The 20,335-nt window shown below is 37.7% G+C and overlaps 1 protein-coding gene and 1 long non-coding RNA gene across 3 annotated transcripts; both read left to right on the forward strand.

Moving 5' to 3' along the window:
- The first annotated feature begins 6,481 nt into the window (after positions 1 to 6,481).
- LOC147548640 (uncharacterized) lies at positions 6,482 to 15,776 on the forward strand. 2 transcript variants are annotated; one of them, XR_015238904.1, is made up of 5 exons: positions 6,482 to 6,598; positions 7,444 to 7,663; positions 8,324 to 8,412; positions 12,783 to 14,159; positions 15,214 to 15,776. It is a non-coding gene; the product is annotated as an uncharacterized LOC147548640 (long non-coding RNA). The 2 variants fall into 2 exon arrangements; XR_015238905.1 differs by lacking the exons at positions 6,482 to 6,598; positions 12,783 to 14,159; positions 15,214 to 15,776 and adding an exon at positions 10,123 to 10,708 and having other exon boundaries at positions 7,526 to 7,663; positions 8,324 to 8,801.
- Positions 15,777 to 18,811: 3,035 nt separating this feature from the next.
- On the forward strand, positions 18,812 to 19,932 carry LOC147548641 (Haloacid dehalogenase-like hydrolase (HAD) superfamily protein). The gene has a single exon (XM_086669179.1). The coding sequence runs from the start codon at positions 18,898 to 18,900 to the stop codon at positions 19,768 to 19,770; it is 873 nt and encodes a 290-aa protein (XP_086525305.1). The 5' UTR covers positions 18,812 to 18,897; the 3' UTR covers positions 19,771 to 19,932.
- Positions 19,933 to 20,335: the final 403 nt, after the last annotated feature.

Raw genomic sequence — 20,335 nt, forward strand, 5'->3', positions numbered from 1 at the left:
ACTCCCTCCTTTCAGTCAGCTAGGACCTTCTTGAAGGTTGAGATGAATAACTCCTTCTTCTTGACTAGATACTTGAGAAAACTCCTTTTCTCTCTCTCTCTCTCTGAGATATATATTCTGAAACTCTTTCAGTTAACCCTCAGACTCTTGAGAATTTCTCCTCTGAAATTGTCTCTCTCTTTAGGTTGTATAATTAGGTATATATAGAAATCCCTAGAAGAGGTATTAGACCCAAACTAGGATTCCATAAACCTAATTATTAGGCAACACCCAAAATTACCCTCCATTGGGTCACTCAAGTTGGCCGGCCAACATAAGCCCTTTATGGGCTTCCTTGGCCGGCCCACTTAGGGCCTAGCCGGCCATCACATGGCCGGCCTCCCTAAAGCCATTCCGGGCCTCCCTTTTGGGCCCGGACATGTTTATCTCTTCGGACTTCTCCGAATCTTTCAGGACTTACCAATAACGGATCCAATCCACTTATTTGCCATTATCCATCTAGTCAATTCTCTCCGTTCAAATCATTACTCTGTTGTGTAACCCTTGTAGGATCCGGTCTATGTTAGCCTCGAATCAACTCTTGATTCGACGATCGTAGTTGGCTTCTAGCTAAGCATTACGACCCCTAATTGGACCGGACTAATGATCTTCCGAATAAGGTCATTAAGATCCTAATAGCCAAATTGCACGCATTGCATCCTTGGTCGAAGGACACTCCTTCGGAAGGATACCATTCCTTCAGACTTTAGGCATCATATCCTTCAGTTAGCCGCGAATCAACTCCTTGATCCGACGATCGTAGTTGGCTTCTAGCAAAGCATTACGACCCCTAATTGGACCGGAGTGGATGATCTTCACATGTGGTCATCGTTATCCTAACTGACAAATTGATCGCATTGCCACCTTGGTCGAAGGACACTCCTTCGAAAGGACATCTCCTTCAAACCGAACGGATAAATCCTTCAGTGGCGTAACAGATGATGTGGCGTGACTTGGCAGAGAGAAAACATGATGGAGGAGAGAGAGTAACGGTGTTATAACGGAAGGGGGCCATATGGGTATTTCTCGTAAAGCGGGGGTCCAGGTGGGAAGCTGGTCACAAAGTAGGGGGCCATTAGGGAAACCAAGCGAAACCACATTTCATTCATAAGTGATACAATCACAAAGTTACATGGATGATAATTCTTATGTCTCTGAGAACTACATGAGAGTTACATACCTTTAAATGTAAAGTGCCTCATGAAGGGAAAGAAATTGATCAGACACCGACTCAAAGAAATAACCCTAAAGGTCGAAAGATGAAAGGATCCTTAAAATCAAGAATGAAAAGACCCTAAAGGTCAACAAAAATATAACAAAGACTAAAAACCTCAGCCGATTGAGCCACCACCACCATTACTAGGGAGTCGCCGCCGCCACTGAAGAACTGCCAATTTTATTGTACTAAGTATATAGAAAAACTAAAAAACTCTCTCTTCTACCTTGCTCCGCACTACCACCACCGCCATGGAACACACCACTTAAAACACCACCATCATTAAACACCACCATCATTAAACACCACACACCACACCTCCACCACAAAACCCCACAAAACCCACCATAACCCACAACCTCTTCTCCACCACAACACCACCACCATCACTAAACACCGGCACCAACACCATCACTAAACACCACCACAGAATCCACCATCACCACCATTACCCATAACCCTCTTCTCCACCACCACCCACCACCATCACTAAATTTTGTTAAGAATGGATTAGGGGTGGTAAAAGTAGAAGAAAAAAACATTTTCTTTTTGTTAAAAGTAGAAGAAGAAGATATATTGGATGTTGGCCTAATTAAATTAAGAGTAATTAGCCTAATTATGTCTAATTAAATGAAATTGATGAGTAATCGAGAAAAAACTATGTTTTGTGGAAAAAATCTAACGGCTAGGACTTGTTGACAGTAATGAGGATAGTGGGGAGGTCAAAAGTCTAAAGAGTATTACACCACCACATTAATTCACGTAATTAGATATATGGATCTAAAAGCCACAATTGAAGTTGAACCGAGATAGACGAGTATGATATCATAAGATGAACGATGTTTGTATAATGGATCTAATGAGAGGGTGGACAATATTTTAATTTCTTGGGTAATGGATCTAATGGCCAAGATTTGAGAGAAATCGCAACCAATGACCAGATTTGTTTTTCGGCTTGTCCCAGTCAGCAAAAAACTTCAGCAAAAAACTTTGCGTTTTATATAATAGATTTGGGTGTTTGGAGGAAACAAAACATTTAAAGTTCATTTTGTTCCACCCAAAACTTTGTCGCCGGGAAAATTTCTTTATTCCCCTAACACCGACCTTTCCTAAAGAGGATAGGGGTGTAATTGTAATTTTCTCTTTCAATCTTATTTTTGGTTGTATGTCACTCGACTTAAGAGCATCTCTAATGCAACACTCAATCTTAGAAACTCGGAGTGTCACATATGATTTTTAGAATTTTTCTAAGAACTCTCTCCAATGCAACACTCTATTTGGATCTCTAAGATGATGTGGCGAGAGTGGAATAGAGATATCTCAAGAGGACACTCGAGAAATAGAATGTCATCTTGAGATATCTCTAATTGTCCAACTCATCAATATTTAATTTTCAACCAATAGAAATGAGTCTTTTATATTTTCTAAATAGGGTTATTTCCCAAATAACCCCCTACTTTGTACCAGCTTCTTGCCTAGCCCCCTACTTTATCAAAAATACCCAAATAACCCCCTTTTTCAGATTCTGTTATAACACTGTTAACTAGTCATCACCTCTCTCTCATCCAACACATCGCCTCTCTCTGCCACCTCATCATCTTCACAAGCGAAGGTCGCCGACCGGCGACCTTCAAACATTAATTTTTTTCTCTCTGACACTCCGACGAAGGGAAACCTTCGCCGAAGGTCTGGTCTGTTCACGAAAAGACTTCAAGGTCTGTTCTGTTCACGAACAGGTCTGTTCTGTTCACGAACAGGTCTGTTCTGTTCACGAACAGGTCTGTTCTGTTCACGAACAGGTCTGTTCTGTTCACGAACAGGTCTGTTCTGTTCACGAACAGGTCTTTTCTGTTCACGAACAGGTCTGTTCTGTTCACGAACAGGTCTGTTCTGTTCACGAACAGGTCTGGTCTGTTCACGAACAGGTCTGGTCTGTTCACGAACAGGTCTGGTCTGTTCACGAACAGGTCTGGTCTGTTCACGAACAGGTCTGGTCTGTTCACGAACAGGTCTGGTCTGTTCACGAACAGGTCTGGTCTGTTCACGAACAGGTCTGGTCTGTTCACGAACAGGTCTGGTCTGTTCACGAACAGGTCTGGTCTGTTCACGAACAGGTCTGGTCTGTTCACGAACAGGTCTGGTCTGTTCACGAACAGGTCTGGTCTGTTCACGAACAGGTCTGGTCTGTTCACGAACAGGTCTGGTCTGTTCACGAACAGGTCTGGTCTGTTCACGAACAGGTCTGGTCTGTTCACGAACAGGTCTGGTCTGTTCACGAACAGGTCTGGTCTGTTCACGAAAAGACTTCAAAGTCTGTTCACGAACAGATCTGGTCTGTTCACGAACAAACCAGACCTTCGACGAAGGTTTCCCTTCGGCGGATTGTTAGAGAGAGAGAGAGGAAGAGAGAATTTTTTTTTGAGAAAGAGAGGGGAGAGTTTAAAATATATATATTTTTTATTTAATGTTTGAATGTCGTCAGCCGAAAAATTGGTCGGCCGTCGACCTTCTTCGGTGAAGATGATGAGGTGGCGAGAAGATGAGGTGGTAGAAAGAGGTGATGAGTTGGATGAGAGAGAGGTGATGACTAGTTAACGGTGTTGTAACAAAATCTGAAAAAAATGCCCATCTGGGTATTTTTGACAAAATAAGGGGCTAGGCAGGAAGCTGGTCACAAAATTGGGGGCAATATAACTAATTATTTATTTACAAATATAATTATGCCACATAAATAAATAAGATAAGTTTAGAGTTTTGCATTGAGACATAAAAAATTGAGGATCTTTTTTTTTCGCCGAGTACAAGAGTGAATCTCAATTGGAACTTGACACAAAAAGATCAAATTACTCTCTCGAATCTACAGTTTCAACACATGAGTTTGTCCCTCTTTATTTAACCTTCGTCTTTTTCTCTGTTAACTGTAACCCTCACCAGATCCGGCGAGGGTTACATCCCTTTCTCCCTTTTTCCCTCTTTCTATCTCTTTTCCTGTTTTCTTTCCTTGCGTGATGGTGGATTTGCTCTAAGCAAAATGGTTGTAGTGGTGTGGTAATGGTGACACTGAATTTCGGATTTGGTGGTGATTAATGGTAGTGGTGGGGGTGCGACTGGATTTGTGGCTAGGGTGGTGGTGGTGTTTGAGATGTGGGTTGTGGTTAATGGTGGCGGTGGTGGGATTTGTGGTGGGATTCAGTGATTTAGTGGCGGGATGGAGGTTTGATTGAGTTAGATGGATAGATCTAGTGGTGTGTGGTATGGTGGTGTGGTGGAGGGTTTCGTGGTGTTGGTTAGTGATGGTGGTGGAGTGGGGGTGGTGGTGGAGGTGTAGTGGTGGCGAAGAGGGTGGTGGTTAATGGTGGTGGTACGGAGACAGGTAGAAGACAGAGATTCTTTAGTATTTTATCGTTATACAATAAAATTGGTGGTGATGGCTTTACCGGTGACGGATGTGGTTTTCCGATGACGGATGCGGTTTTTCGGCGACAAAGGCAGTTTTTCCGGTGACATGGACGGTTTTCTAGTGACATCGGCGGTGGTTATTTTAGTTTATTTCCAGTTATTTTGTCGACCTTTAAGGTCTTTTCATTCTCGATCTTTAGGGTCTTTTCATCCACGATCTTTAGGATCTTTTTATCTTTCGACTTTTAGGGTCATTTTATCGAGTCGGTGTCTAGTCAATTTCTTTCTCTTTATGAGACAATTTACATTTAAAGGTATGTAACTCTCATGAAGTTGTCCGAGGGGAGAAATAACAATTATCATCAATGTAACATTGTGAATTACTGAAACCCCCGACTTTTGATAATGCGTTTACTGAAACCCCCGACTTTTATTAGTAATTACTGAAACCCCCGACTTCCGTTAGATTTAACGGTGTGATGTTGTTAGAGGGAGAGAAATGACCAAAAGGGCATTTACTAAAATCGGACATGTGGAGGGATCATAAAACGCGGGCGCCTTACACACAATACCAGGGCGCTTATATCAAAAGTGTTTCTTCTCCCTTGCCGGCGTCGCCATCGAAACCAGGTATTCTCCCTCTCTCTCTCGTTATTAAAACTTTATAAACATGATCACTAACGAAACTCAGATTGTTCTGTAAGTAATTAGATATATTTAAAAACCTAGAATCATCTTTTTAATTAAGTAAATTAAACCCTAGATAGAGATAAAGAAGAAAAAGGTGTGAGAATCCATTAACCCTCCTTCCTGTTTGTTCTATTAAACCCTAGATAGAATACCTAGAATCATATTTTTGATTAAGTAAATTAAACCCTAGATAGAAATAAAGAAGAGAAAGGTTTGAGAATCCATTAACCATCCTTCCTGTTTGTTCTATTAAACCCTGGATAGAAATAAAGAAGAAAAAGGTTTGCAAACTTTATAAACATGATCAGTAAGGAAACTCAATCTAATTAGCCATCCTTCCTGTTTGTTCTATTTCTTGATAACAATAAAGAAGAAAAAGGTTTTCAATCAATTGTATTTGTACCATTAACAAATAAGACAATGTTTTAAGATGACAATTGCATCAAGAAATCATATTTTATTCGTTCTCTTCACTTTTAGTTTTTGTGGAATTGATGGTAGTTTTTTGTTGAACGGGTGTTAGTTTTTTGTCGGATGGATGTTAGTTTTTGTGAAATGGATGTTAGTTTTTAATGAAATGGATGTTACTTTAATGTTCGGAATGGTATGTAGAGTTTGGTGATGAAATATTTTTTTTTTAATTAGAACACAGATACACATAAGAACTACAACTACTAAAGACATAAAATGAAATTACAAATACTAAAACATAACAACTACATTTTTATGCCATCTTGACCCTCCATTTTGATATTGTCCACTCATTATCAAAAGTCGGGGGTTTTAGTAATCTCAATTAGTAAAGATGGAGGTTTTAGTAAGGGGGCAAGTCTGTTAGAAAAGTCGGGGGTTTCAGTAATCAGATTATCAAAAGTCGGGGGTTTCAGTAAGAGGGTAAGGAAGTAAAATTGAAAATATGAAAGTTAAATCTAACGGAAGTCGGGGGTTTCAGTAATTACTAATAAAAGTCGGGGGTTTCAGTAAACGCATTATCAAAAGTCGGGGGTTTCAGTAAACGCATTATCAAAAGTCGGGCGTTTGAGTAATTCTCCCTAACATCTTTTATGAATGAAATAGTTGACATGGTTTAAAAAAAAAAAAAAGAAATTGGAACTCCAGGCGTAGGATGAACGGAAATTTTTTTAGTTTTGCATTGGAGATGCTGTGACGAGGAAGAAGAACTCAGCCGGCAGTGAAGCAGTTCTTCACTGATTGAAGAAGACAAACAAGGAGGAATCAAGAAGCCAAGAAAGGGTAAATCGAGGCATGTTTTTTGATTCATCATACAAATACTTTTCTCTCTGACCGGAGATTTGGCGAGGGTTCATCATCTCTCTGTTCCATCAACATCATGAAAGTTCAAAATGGGCAAATCTCCATAAATCTTTTTAGGTTTTGGTCATTTCTATTTGTTGGTTTGCTAATCTAGGGTTAGGGTTTTTTAAATTTCATTATGAAAAACCTAACCCTAATCCCACTTGCTCATGAACTCTTTTCATTAGGTTTATCAAATTACAAATTTTTGAGTGTTCACTTTTGGTGCAGTTCATTAGATTTTTCAAATGCTGGGGTTTAAGCTTTTTTAGGGTTTTGTTAAACTTTCATGCAACTCAAGCAAACTATTTCAAGCGGCACATCTTGCCAATTTATGTTGGGCAATTTTGTCCTTCAACGGTTTTCCACCTGCTAGATTGATCTAAATAGATTCCTGAAGCAACTATGATCCGTGGGTTTTAGGGGCTTGAATGATTGACTTCGGGTTTGTGTTCAAATTGGAGTTAAATTTTACGATATTGGTGAAATTATACGTGGTTTTCCCTTGATAATTTCAGTGACTGGTATGAAACTTTCGACCAATGAAATCTTGGCTCTGTCTTTGAGTTCTTGGGTTAATTTCTTACTTCAATTTGTGGCGAATGGTCTTGTCTAAAAATTTCAGATTCTTTTCTAAGTTCCCAATTGCGATATTGCTTGTTCCTTCGTATCAATTTGCTCAGGGAAATCGATATTGCTCTAAGAAGCATTTAGAATGGGGAAACTCTTTTAGGTGTTTTTGTATTAATTTCTTTTCTGTTGATCATCCTAAAGTAATCATGTAGTTTTCATTTTCAATTACTTTCATGTTTTTGTTTTCCCCAGGTTGATGCTTTTTACCTTGGTAAAGACTGTTGATTGAAGACTGTTTAGAGTTTTTAATCATGGTAGGGTGGCAAAGGCATTGCCAGTCACTAATTCGTCATGCTTCTAAAACGTTGGAGGCAAGTTGCATTGCATCTGTCAACTTTTCAAGCACTCGCATCAAATCCTCTTCTCCGTTAGGTAATTTAAGTTGTTCTCTCTCTACCTCTATCTGTAATTATATTAGATCATGATTTGAGGCCATTTTCAAAACTAATTTATTTGCTCTCAAATTATATTGCTTTACTCCGGTTATTTATAATTCCAGATATTAAAATCTGGAACACTGAAAGGGACCCTGATCAGAGTTAGATTGGAGTAGTCTATATTCACTTTACCAACTGAAACCGAAGAAAACATGAGATTTTAATACTGATTTGGAGTTGAATGCCTGTTTAATACCTAAGACATTACACATGTTGGCAAACAGTTGTAAACTTGGGCGGGTAAGGTCCGTACGAGAGACTCTGAACCCTTATTTGCATTATATTGCTCAACTAATAAAGCCACCTCTGATTCACATTTGTAATTTGTGCCAAGCCTTGATATTTCTCATATAATCCAGGGGGAGCTAACTTGAACTTGTCCTGGTTTAGAACATTGTCCTACTTATTCTTACTCGAGGGTTTCTAAGACGGTTCTTTTGTTAGTGTTTTTTTAATCACATAGATCAACAACCAGCAGTCAACTTAATTGATGTATTTTTTAACTTCCTGTAGTTACTTTACTCAGTAAAAAAAATTAGACGCCCCTGTTGCTATTTGGGAAAATTTGATAGTTGAATAATATGGATTTTTTCAGGGCAATTTCATCATTTCATGAGGACATCAGATTCCTCTTCAATAAGAATAAGCACCCTTCGGCCTCTTCATCAGTATTTCCAACAATTGGTAATACTAACTTGTACCACATAGATTTTAAAAACTTTCTTTTAACTTAAGTCACATTCTTGCCTACCAATTTGTGTGTAGTTTCAAAGACCAAATGGGTTCTCCAGTTCTCCTCACTTTCCAAATTGAAGTCTTAGTGAAAGTGAGCATTAGGTTCTTTTCACGCGCACATATTACATGCACCAAAAAGAAAGATCTCCAGAGCATTATATTAATAGATAACTAATGTTTTAGCATGCAGCCTTGGTTGTGTAAACCTAAAATCTCTCACCGTCCTTTGCATACAACGAGCATCATACCCCACACGATCATATGGGGTAGTTGGAGGGACGGGAACATAATCATCTTTAAAGATAGATGTCTGATACGGAAGTGGCCATCCTTAGCATGTTGTTCCTCTGGTTATCAATCGATAAGTCGATTTCTCTCTGTCTTGGCTTGATTTAGACAGAGTTTCCTTTCTCTAACTTATAGAGAGATAAACTATTAAAGAATAATGATTTATAAATATTCCTTCTTTCGGACTAACCGGGATAGATGTTAATGTAGTCGAGGCGAGAATAAATTCTCTTTCCTTAAGACATTTTACACCCCCGTAACAGTACCAAACGTTAGGGTGTATGCCTTCGGGATACAACGACTTTCCTTTCAGAGTTTTAAGATGGTATTACTATATTCTGAAAGCGGACGGACCTTTATAAGTATTATGAGCTGTTGGACTAATGCGGATGATCTTCTAGATGATTCGGAAATTCAAATTTCACTTGAAACTTCTTTCTTCCTTTTTCTAGATATTCTAGTCTTACCAGAACTTCAAGAAATACTTCCTAATTAGATATTCTAGGCAAACCATTGTTAGAAGGGAAGAGAAGAAGAGAGTGAATTGAATTGATGTTCTAGACGACCTATGATTATCACTTCACTCAAAACTTCTTTCTTCATTTTCTAGATATTCTAGTCAAACCAGAACCTCTAGAAATACTTCCTAATTAGATATTCTAGACAAACCAGAACTTCTAATTGATAGAAGAGAAGAGAAGAAGAGAAGATAATGAATTGATAAGAAATGGAATGGTTTTTGGGTTGTTTATATAGGAGTTGAATGGGTGCATAGTGTCTGTTGGGTTAAAAGATGTATCCATTCGAAAGGGTGGACTAAACTGGGATAATAATTGAAATTGGAGTCGGTTCATTCTTGGGACGTTGGATCTAGCTCAAAATCGCGAACAGAACGCCATTCGTTAGATTAAGATGGAGTTGTCTCGAAATGTACCCACCAGATGCAAAAAGCGATGGCTAGATTAAAAGATGGAATTTGTCCCACTCGGTGCCCGACGCGGAGGGGACGCGAATCGTTGGATCTCTCGGATCCAACGAATCTGGTGGCGTCCCGACACTGTCCCGAGAGGATCATTGCGTAATCGTCAGATCTGGCGGAATCCCGCGGAAGGAACGCCCACCGTCCAGATCTGAACGCGTCCCTTTCGCTCAAAAGCCCCCCAATCTGACTCGTCCAGTTTGGCGCTTTAGTCCCTAATTTGACCGATCTTCGTCCAAACTTTAAACTTGAATTTCTCATTCATCCGGAATCGGATTCGAGTGATTCTTTGCTCTAACTTGAAGAGCTCGACGAGACGAACGCGATGGCACGTTCGGTTTCTGAGTTTGACGAGTCGGGTCGAGCCAAAATTGGCTCCGATTCCAACATAGCATCCAAGCGACTATCTTCCATTGGAGAATGCAATTGACATGGGCAAACTTTCATTGATTTCTCTGTTTGTCGGGAGGCTATGATTAAAGCGATGCAATTTTGGTTTTGACATCAGACTTTGTCTGTTGTGCTAGGTTCCACCTTTTATAGGATCCTAGCATTCTTATATAGTTTCGGTTTTATTAAGAAAAACAGGGGAGAGGTCAGAAGCAGAAGAAAATGAAGGGGGAGTTTAATCTCTAGGGTTGGCGGTCTAAAACTAGAACTCTCTAGGAACTGAAAACTTAAAACTGGTTTTTAAATGAAAAAAAGCAGTCGCTGGGCCAAGAATTTCAACGTGCCATGCCACGTTAGGTTTCGGTCTAAACTCGGCTGAATTATTCGTAGCTGCTATCGTTATTGTTTTCTTTATTGCTGGCAAGTGTTTCAAGTTTTCGGTATTTGTTTGCAACATGAGCACTGCAATAAGATAGATCTGCATTAATTAAGCTAGGACAAAATAAATAAGGCTGACTGGGAGTCTGGCACAAACTAAATACATCTAATCTCTTCAACCAGAAATGACCATCCAATTCTCCATCAAGAGTCAACAGTTGGTAGCCCAAGTGGTTCCAAGGTGTTGACATAAACTCCAGAAAGCCCTGGAGGTCCCAGGTTCAAATCCCAGAGAAGGTGGAATCTTTGGTTATTTGAATTGGGATTATTAGGATGTAAATAATGTTGTTGGCCTTTAGGGCATGTTCTAGTTGGGCTATAGGCCCGGTCCTGTTAGTGTTTGAGTGGGCGGTTACTATGTTGGAAAAGTCGGCAAGGGGGACTAGTCGGCGGACTAGGGACTAGGCATAGTCGCTACTAGTCGTATTTACACGGAACTAGTAGGAGAATATAAATACATAGTCAATTTTGTATATATAATTATATATAGGTATGAATATAAGTATTTGGGATTAATGAAGTATAAACACTACAAATTCATCCCTAAGAAGCACACATCTAATTATCAACAAGTTCAACAACATTAATGAAAAACACTAAAAATTAACATTTATGTGAGTTTATAGAGAAAAATAGTAGAATCTGGGTTCTAGAAAGAAATAGTAAAAAAAGATTGAGAAGATAGAGAAACTTGGAATCTTGTTTGGAAAGGAAAAAAACTTCAAAATTACTTCAATCTAGTTATAATGATGTTTAGAGGGGAGAGAAAGGGTGAAGAAGCTGATTGAGCAAATCCTAAACCACCTTTGTCGATTTGAGCAAAAGAAAAAAAGGGTCAGCTAAATAATCCCGACTGGCCCGACTAGTCGACTCGGTCCTAGTCGGACCGAGTCGGGGATTTACTCGGAATTCCACGGGACTAGGGTTTTGGCTCCTAGTCGAGTCGGCAAGATGGGGACTGAGGAGTAGTCGGGGTGTAATCGGGGATTAATCCCGACTTTTTCTTCATAGAGCGGTTATTGAGCTTATCACATCTATGATGTATCAAGTGCCAAATGTAACGACATACGTACATCGTAGTCGACTTCCAAAAAAAAAAATTCTCCATCAAGAGGGCGTTAGAGAATCCTTTCTCGTTCACTCTCTAACATTCGTTCTCACCACTTCTTCCAAAACGATGGACCAAATCTTTAAAATAGCTACTTACCTTTTTTTTTTATCAAACACCCCTTTCTCTTCCCCGTCTTCTTCCATCAACCATTTCTTTTTCCCCACTTAATCAGCCTTCAGTTTTGGAGTTGCCCTAAAATTAAGTTAAAGTAAGTTTTTCGCTGCAACTTTCGCCCCATTTTATACTTTCTGGTTCGAATCCCACATTGATTAAATGTTGTATACAAGTTTTTTGGATCATATCTTACCTAGATTAGGAAGAAGGCAGCAAATTTCTTTCAGACAATTGGCTGTAATTTTGGTTTGCAGAGAGTTGATTCATGTTACGCCAGTTTACAACTCGATACAATTATTCAAGTAAACATATTTTGACATAAGTTGTTCTTGTATAAATTCCATTTGTGGTTTATATCTTCCCCATTTTCTATCCTTCTTTATATTTGTAACCCTCTCATTTTATCTTTTTCTAACTCGTATTCTCTGCACACGTCGTTTTTCATTTACACCCATATTCTAAAAAACTCTATTTCTCCTAATAATTATACATTCTTTTTTTGCTATTTTAGTTGTATTAAACAAGAACAATCTATTCATACACATGTTAGTAAATTGGGTCTTTTAATGATATTCATATTTAACATTCAATCTTTAATCTTTACTCATGTTGTGGTGAAATGGGTGCCAGAATGATATTCATATTCATATTTACTAATCTTCACTCATGGTAGTAAGATATTCATATTCTTTTAAGGTGTTCGTTGAAATGCCAGAAAGAAATTTTGAATTATGAACAATATTAAATGAAGGTCATATATAAATGTTTGCAACCTTTATGGTGCTTCGTATCTGTTGAACATATGACTCTTTCAGGAGTTCAACCAAATCAAGTAACAATTAGATTTAGGTTTATTTGATTTAGGGTGTTTTGACCTTCATATTTTTATTGAACTCCTGATAATCCCACTATAACAAATAGTTTTGTGTACTTTGATCTTCATGGTCGTTCATCTTAGTTTGCGTATAGTTGATCAAATTTTGTGATTTTCATCTACAGGGTGGATAAATAAGAGTATAAGACTAGCAACGGCAATTGTCGGGCTAAGAACTCCATTTAATTAGCATTTTGCGGTAAATCGATCTTTTATGCCTTAGTTATTTTATCTTCCTTTTATAGTAAAAAAACGCTGCACAGGTAACAATTCGATAAGATCATTTGATTTAGGATATTTTAAACTCCTTATTTTTAGTCAGAATCATAATATCCCTATTCAGTATATGTCAAACAAGAGCATCTAACCACAAGAAGCAATTATTTTACTTTGATATTATTGTTCATGTTTTTGAGTATGTTCGACCCAGTTTTGTGATTCTCCTGTATAGGGTGGATTTACACAGTTGTTATTGATCCAGGTACAGGTGGTAAAGCAATTATGTTTGTTACTTTTAGTATTAATTTCAGTTTTCCGGTTCATGATGTTCATTCACTACTTACTTATCAAGATTGTTGCTTCTCACTCTTAATCATGTCTCGTTTCCGAATTCTAATGCAGCTAGAAGTTGTGAGAAACATTAGTTGAAAGTCTCGAAAATAGGGATCAGTGGAGAGAGGCTTCTTATATACTTTTTTGAATATCTTATGGTTCCGAAGTTATACACTTTTTTCCTTATCAAAAGCCTCTTAAAATGGGTTCTTTGAGGCCCTAAAAGTTTATCAAGTTGTATTTTTGGCGGAGCCGATAAATTTCAGTGCCAAAATTTCGAAGCTTGTATTTATTAAACATGAAAGAATTTCCTACAGGAAATATACATCTTATTGCTTATACGCTGCTTTTAAATATTATAAGCGTATCTCTTTTTCTTTAGTTTTATCTTTGTTTTTTTTATCAATTTATTCTTTTGATTTTTCATTGAAACTACATGATACATTATACATGAAAGTAATTGAAGCTATATTCTCATGGATTTTTGATTTTTCGTCATTTAACTTTGAGAGAGGCTCAAACTATCCTATTTATTTTATTGGAGCGTCAAGTTTTCACGATCGTCTTTTTTTTTTTTGAATTCCAGATTCAGCCCTTTATTGCTTTAATTGAACCTTTCCCTGGCGCTATGTATGTATTCTGAGTGTCTATCTGAAGTACTTGGGGTTTGAAATGTGCAAATACAGTGAATTTTTGTATTTGTATATGTTGTTTAATTTCTACAAGTTATGAGATATTTATTTTGATGGGTATAATCTTGAACTAAACAAATAACTTCTATGTGCTTGTGAACATGTCTCAATGGAAATAACACTAATATGTTTTTTCGGTATTATGAATGCAGTGTTGTTTTGACCCATATAACTACTTCTTCACAGATTCAAAGATCTTAGTGAAGTAAAAGTTCTATTTCTGCTTAAATTTCTACTCAAATTCTCTCAGTAGAAGAGGTATTAAGTGCTTCAAACTTTTGTGTTCACTTCATTTCGATAATAAGTTCTTTTATCTCTTATCTTGATCAATTTTGACTATCTTCAACATTTTTCTCTTCATTTTGATAATTAATCTTCACTAATGTACCTACAACCTCTAAACCGTCCTTCGTTAATTGTAACGAGAGAATGTACCCATAAATTAAGTTGATAGACCTATTGCATTTGTAAATCTGAATTATGTTAACAAGCATAGTTGGTTGTGGTGTTATTTGGTCAAGCGTATTATCTCAATATAACTTCTTCCCTGTGTGCATATACAGTCTAAGATCTTGAGTAGAAGATGTATTTAGTAGTTCCTAGATCTGTTGCCTTCCTTGCCCACGAGACACTTCACTTAGACTCCAAATATACAAGTTCGAGCAATTAATATTTAAATTTAAACATGGCTTGAAAGTATTCGCAGAAACTTTGCTAAACTAATGTAAATTGATTTATTAAATAGAGGTCCAAATTATAGCTTAACCCAAGATTTTTAGTTAGACCAGTTCTTAGTTAATATTTAACATAATCTCGTGTAATATTGATACATCTTTTCGGTCAATGTTTGCAAAAATCCTTCTTACCTTTTACTATTGAAGTATTGTACTACATTTGGAAACCATTCCGGAGCAACTTATGAAATTTGAATCAACTCAATTCTTTAATTTCGTACTTAAATATATTTGGACTTGATTGCTAATTTCACGAAATTCATTCGATCCAGATCATATAGTATGCAATTTGTTGCTGTGTAGGGTTCAAGTTTGTAATCTTATGAGAAACTATTTTATTTTTCTCGGTAACATGCTATTGATTTTCATGCTACTCTATGTTACCTAGGTTTCGAGTCACATAATTACTTGTCATGATCAAGTTTGTGATTACATTATTAGGCTTCGTAATAAGCAATAAACATCTAATCTGACTTTGCTACTAACTATCCGAAATTAGATTATCGACGATTTGATGTCTTAGTTTTATGCATGCCAATCATATTTGACCAAATTATTCTATTTGATGTATTTTTCAGTGAGTAATCTATGTAGCAGTTAAATGCTTCTCGTATAAGATTTCTTCAAACTCGGGGCGACTTGGTTAAATTCATGAATGATGCAGCTGCAACGGAGTTGCTACGTGTGTGAACAGTGAACACCCCAGTTACAAGAATCTCTTGAAAAATCCAATTATTCAGGATTGAAGTTGTATTACTCTAATTAAATAGTTGTTTTATGTTCTTTGGAGTTTCCCACTTCAAGATTAAAGAAGTTATAGAAGGAGCAGAGAATGTATGAAAAATAAGATACAGATTAAAGAAATTAAAGATCCGCCTGAAACGAAAATAAGAAGAAAAATTAAGATGTCCTTTAAGGCATGAAATAGTAAATTTGAATTGTTCTAGAGAAACTTTTGTATTCATAAGCTTAGGATGGTTACTGTGATTTTTGAAGTTCTCAAATTTCAAATTTTTTCATCTTGAGAACAAGGATTTTTGTTGATTCGGTTGAAACGGTTTTCGATTAATATCATTTGTTGGAAGAGCAATGTAGTTATTACTTTATTAGAAAAATGAAACTAATATTGGTTGATTCTGTTGAGCTTATTTTGACTTAAAGAGCATGAAGTCGATCAGAGATTTGTGAAATCTATTCTGCATGTACCTAAGCATGAATATGCAGACAATTAAAGTTATAACAAATTCTACAATGGACCGATCAACTACATAAATGATCCAGTGGTCTTTGTAGCCTTTTAAATCTCTATAATTATGTCTTATTTAACCTTTTTAGTTTCATAGTTAATCATACAGTATGTGTCTACTCTTTCCTACGGGTGGGAGTCGGGACGGGCGTGGGGTTGGGTGCGGGCATAGCAAGAGTCGGGTCGGCAGGTTCAGGCAACGTAAGTTGATGACCACTTAATTTTTTGGGCGGGTCAGGCGGCCAAAATCTCTTTCTTAGTCCGCCATTGCCCGCCCGTGCCCGCTTAATTAAGATGGCACATCGGGCTTAATTCGGGTAGCCCGATGAGCAATTAAAACTAAAATTCATTATTGTCTCAAATTAGAAGCCTTCCATGGAAAAGTCCAATTCTAGGAGTGAAACCAGCCCAAGAGCCCAATTCTAGGAGTGAAACCATCCCAAAGTTACAAGCGATGCTTTAATGAGATGTAAAGTGGTTGAGGGTATTTATGAGAGTTCATGCTTCTTTACTTCCCACAAATTACAATGTGGCACAATATCTTTTCTTTATTGTATGAGTTATCCTTTTTCTTGTTTAGTCCCACATAGAAGGGTAACAAAGTTGGGGAGGGTTTTGAGTGTTATATCTAAGCTTCCCATGAGTGTATCTTTATTTATCAGAGTCGTTAAGTAGTATCTCGGGCTCTAATGAAGTTATAAACGGGCCGGGTTCGGGCGGGTAACCGGCGCAAGGTTCCCACTCGTGCCTGCACGTTGTTCTTAACTCGAGCTGACGGGCGAAGCCCGATATCGGGCAACGGGCCCCTATACAAGATTTGACAACGTAAAGTAAATACACCTCGCTGCATACTCCTTCTGCCTCGAATGATTATTCTTCGACTTTCCAAAATTTTCCTTCAGGAAATCTAATCTGACATTTTTCAAATGCCCATTCTTTAAAGCTTACTTTGCCTCATTACGGGCAAGTCCCAGAGTTCGATTCATCAAAGTTAACATTTCTTTCACGTTCATTGTACCACTTGTTACACCATTTACCGCATTTCCATCAACAGGGAGATCAAGGATGTGTTTCACATCGTTAAGTGTGATCATCATCTCCCGAACGGTAAATGGAAAGTGCCGGTCCCTGGATAAAACCTCTCCAAGAAAGCACTAATAAGTGGCTTGTCTGACGTTCGATACACATGATCAATTATCGATTGAAATCCGGATTTTTAAACCATTTCTTGTACGAAGATGCACTCTTTGTCGAGCTCCCATTTATCACTCCACCCAGCTGTGGGCTTCACGGTCAAAACTCGTTCCAGAAACTAGAAACCAACGCGTAATTAAGGAAAATAAAACAAAATACATGAGAGAAGATTAAAATAATTGACCATTCAAATATACACATACCTTGCCTTGCCATGCCATATATGGTTGGCAATGTGCCACCTGTAGAACTTAAGTAACGATTGGTCCACAGGGAATCCAACCTCGTCAGTCAGATAGGATTCTTTAACTTGTTTTGCCTCTTCTTCAGATGAGTCGCCTCATTCTCTTGCTTCTTTGCCTCCTTCTCCCGACTCCTCGCCTGAGACGTCCTGTGATTCTTCTGACTGCTCTATGTTCATGATTTTATCACCCGACTCGTTTGACTCGTCGTCTGACAAGGTAGGTTGCTGCCTCGTACTTCTCCCAACCTTTTGTTTCCTGCGTAACTCCTGACGCCGGACATGTTCAGACATAGTAGGGGGGTTTCCCCTACCGCGACGAACCACATCACGTGGAGGGGACACTTGAGCAGGTTGATCCAGTCTCTGTTTTTTACGCCTACATGTCAAAATATTTCAAATAAAACATCAGTTATAAAACGTGGGTTGTACATTTGAGAAATTTTTTGTGGCTTGTCGACCCACTAAGGGCCTTTTCGTGGCTTGTAGAACCACAAAAAATTCGTGAGTTCGAGACTCACTTTGCTTTTCAAGTTTCTGATAACCACGAAAAATTCGTGGGTTCGAGAACAACGAAAAGCATCGTGTTGCTGAGAACCACGAAATTTTCATGGTTCTGCTGTGCATGAACTATTTGTGTATCCCTCGTTCGTTCTTACCCAAACAAAATCGTTTTCAAACTTACCCAAACAAAATCCCTAAACCCTAAACACAAAAAATCATCCTATACCTATACCCTAAATTACCAGTACATCCTAAACTCCCAATAGATTATAAATTTACAAAATCTAAGAAATAGAACCCTACATTTCAAAAATCAAAACCTTGAGTTTAAGAGATTTTAATGATGAAGAATGAGAAGAATTATTACCTCTCTTGAAGACTATGTTTGATGAGAAGCCTTCAAGGAACCATACTTGAAGATGAAGAATGGGAAGAATTTCTTGATGATTTCTCTAGGTTTTTTTTTATCTCTCTCTCTAAGAATGTTGACTGTTAGAAGGAAGAAGAAAGTGGGATATGAGAGCAGAGAAGGACCTATCAGAAAAATTAAAAAAAAGTATTTGGACTTCTTAAAAACTATTCTTATAAAATTTGTTTTTCCTGAAAATTTTCAAAATTTTGCATATTCTCTTTAAAATTTCACACCCCAGAAACTACTTTGCTTTCCCCAAAACCCTAGCCTATATTTATCCACTAGGCTGTCAATTATTAATAATATGCTAGTTTTAAAGGCGCCTCATAAGTGTTAACTCCCTTGCACAAAACAGGGGAAGTGGAATTTGTGGGTGAAAGAGGCGCCTTTAAAAGTTCCCGAGAAGAATATTGAAGGGAGGGCCTGCCAGCTTATCCAACAAGTGAAAATTTTGTTTTACCGGTGCGGTGACCGACCACCTTTTTAGCTTCGTTTCCAAACCTAATATTATGACCGTTGTCCCGAACCGAAATAAAATTTCAAAACTCATTTAACAGCCCACGACCGTTAACTACCCACATCCCCTAAAACCCTCTCTCCCTTATCTCATTCTGTCTGTTTTCTCTCTCTCTCTCTCTAAAACAGAACAACAAAGAAACGCAAAAATGGTTTCTAGAATCATGAAGAAAACCCCATCAAAACCTAGCAAAGAACGCAAAAATCGTCGGAGAAAGAGAACCCCTCTGAAGAATCTCACAAATGCTTCATCAATCGTCATCGCGTCGATCAACAAATCCATCTTAACTTGTCAACGTCGTTTCATCAAATTCTTTTCAAAACTCACAAACATCGGAACCCCAAATCGTAGAAAACAGGGGTTTCATCTTTTGAAGAAATACCCAAATCATGAAGAACGATTAGAAGAAAATCGTTTATGTCGATCGTTGAACTTCAACAAGATCGATGTGCTTCCGCCATTGTTATCATCTGAAAAAAGAACAATCTTTCTTGATGTAGATGAAACATTGATTCATTCAAGAACAGATCCACCACCAGAGAAATTTGATTTCATTGTTCAACCTAGAATTGATGGTGAATTAATGAATTTCTACGTATTAAAACGTCCGGGTGTTGATAAATTACTCGAATCGATATCGAAAAACTTCGAGATTGTTGTTTTTACTGCTGGGTTGAAAGAATACGCATCACTTGTTCTTGATAAGATTGATACCAATAGAGTAATTTCTCATCGTCTTTATCGAGATTCGTGTAAAGAAATAGATGGAAGATTTGTGAAAGATTTGTCTGAATTAGGAAGAGATTTAAAGCGTGTAGTACTTGTTGATGATAACCCAAATGCATATATTAATCAACCTGAGAATGCACTTCCTGTGCGTCCGTTTGTTGATGATCTCGAGGATAGAGAACTAGAAAAAGTTATTAAGTTTTTTGAAGCATCAGAGTATTATGAAGATATGAGAGATGCTGTCAAAAATTTCATCTGGAAGGAAGAAGGTCAGACATTGGAGATGTTTTGATGTTTTTTCTTTTCATGTTATTTATGAAATTTGTTTGTAATGAATGATTATATGTTCATTAAGGTTATTAGGGAAACAAAAATATTGTGTTTTATCATTCCTATTTAACTAGTAGTACTATAAGAAAAATGACATTTTATATAGATTTTGTTTCTCTATTAATTCAAATTTGAGCTCTATGAATTAATATTTACGACGGTAAATTCCACACAATACGCTAAAATTACTTTTACTTCTGGATTTGTTCGAGTAATTGGGATCTTAGAACAATGTTGAAGACAGGGTGTGACTAGAACATATGACCACTGTGAGGGTATGAAATTGCGATTAAAGAAGCCAAGAAGACCGGATCATTGACCGGAAATCCGACCTTCACCTGTAAATACTTGGGCACCGACAACGTCTTTGGGCTAAACTTGTGACAAGAGACAAACCACACGTGACCGTAAGATCCTTGGGACACCGGGATAGTGCCGACCTAAGGGGGATTCGACGGTCAAGTTAGTAAACTTGACAAAAATTGAATATAAATAATAATCCAGAGATTGAGCTATGGAGTTATTTA

The sequence above is a fragment of the Eschscholzia californica genome, unplaced genomic scaffold (genome assembly GCF_041429995.1).
Source record: "Eschscholzia californica isolate CP2 unplaced genomic scaffold, dmEscCali1.0.p SCAF_3, whole genome shotgun sequence".
Classification (NCBI taxonomy): domain Eukaryota; kingdom Viridiplantae; phylum Streptophyta; class Magnoliopsida; order Ranunculales; family Papaveraceae; genus Eschscholzia; species Eschscholzia californica.

Excerpts from the sequence above, each read along its gene's own strand:
- LOC147548641 (XM_086669179.1), top strand. The coding sequence starts at position 18,898 with ATGGTTTCTAGAATCATGAAGAAAACCCCATCAAAACCTAGCAAAGAA.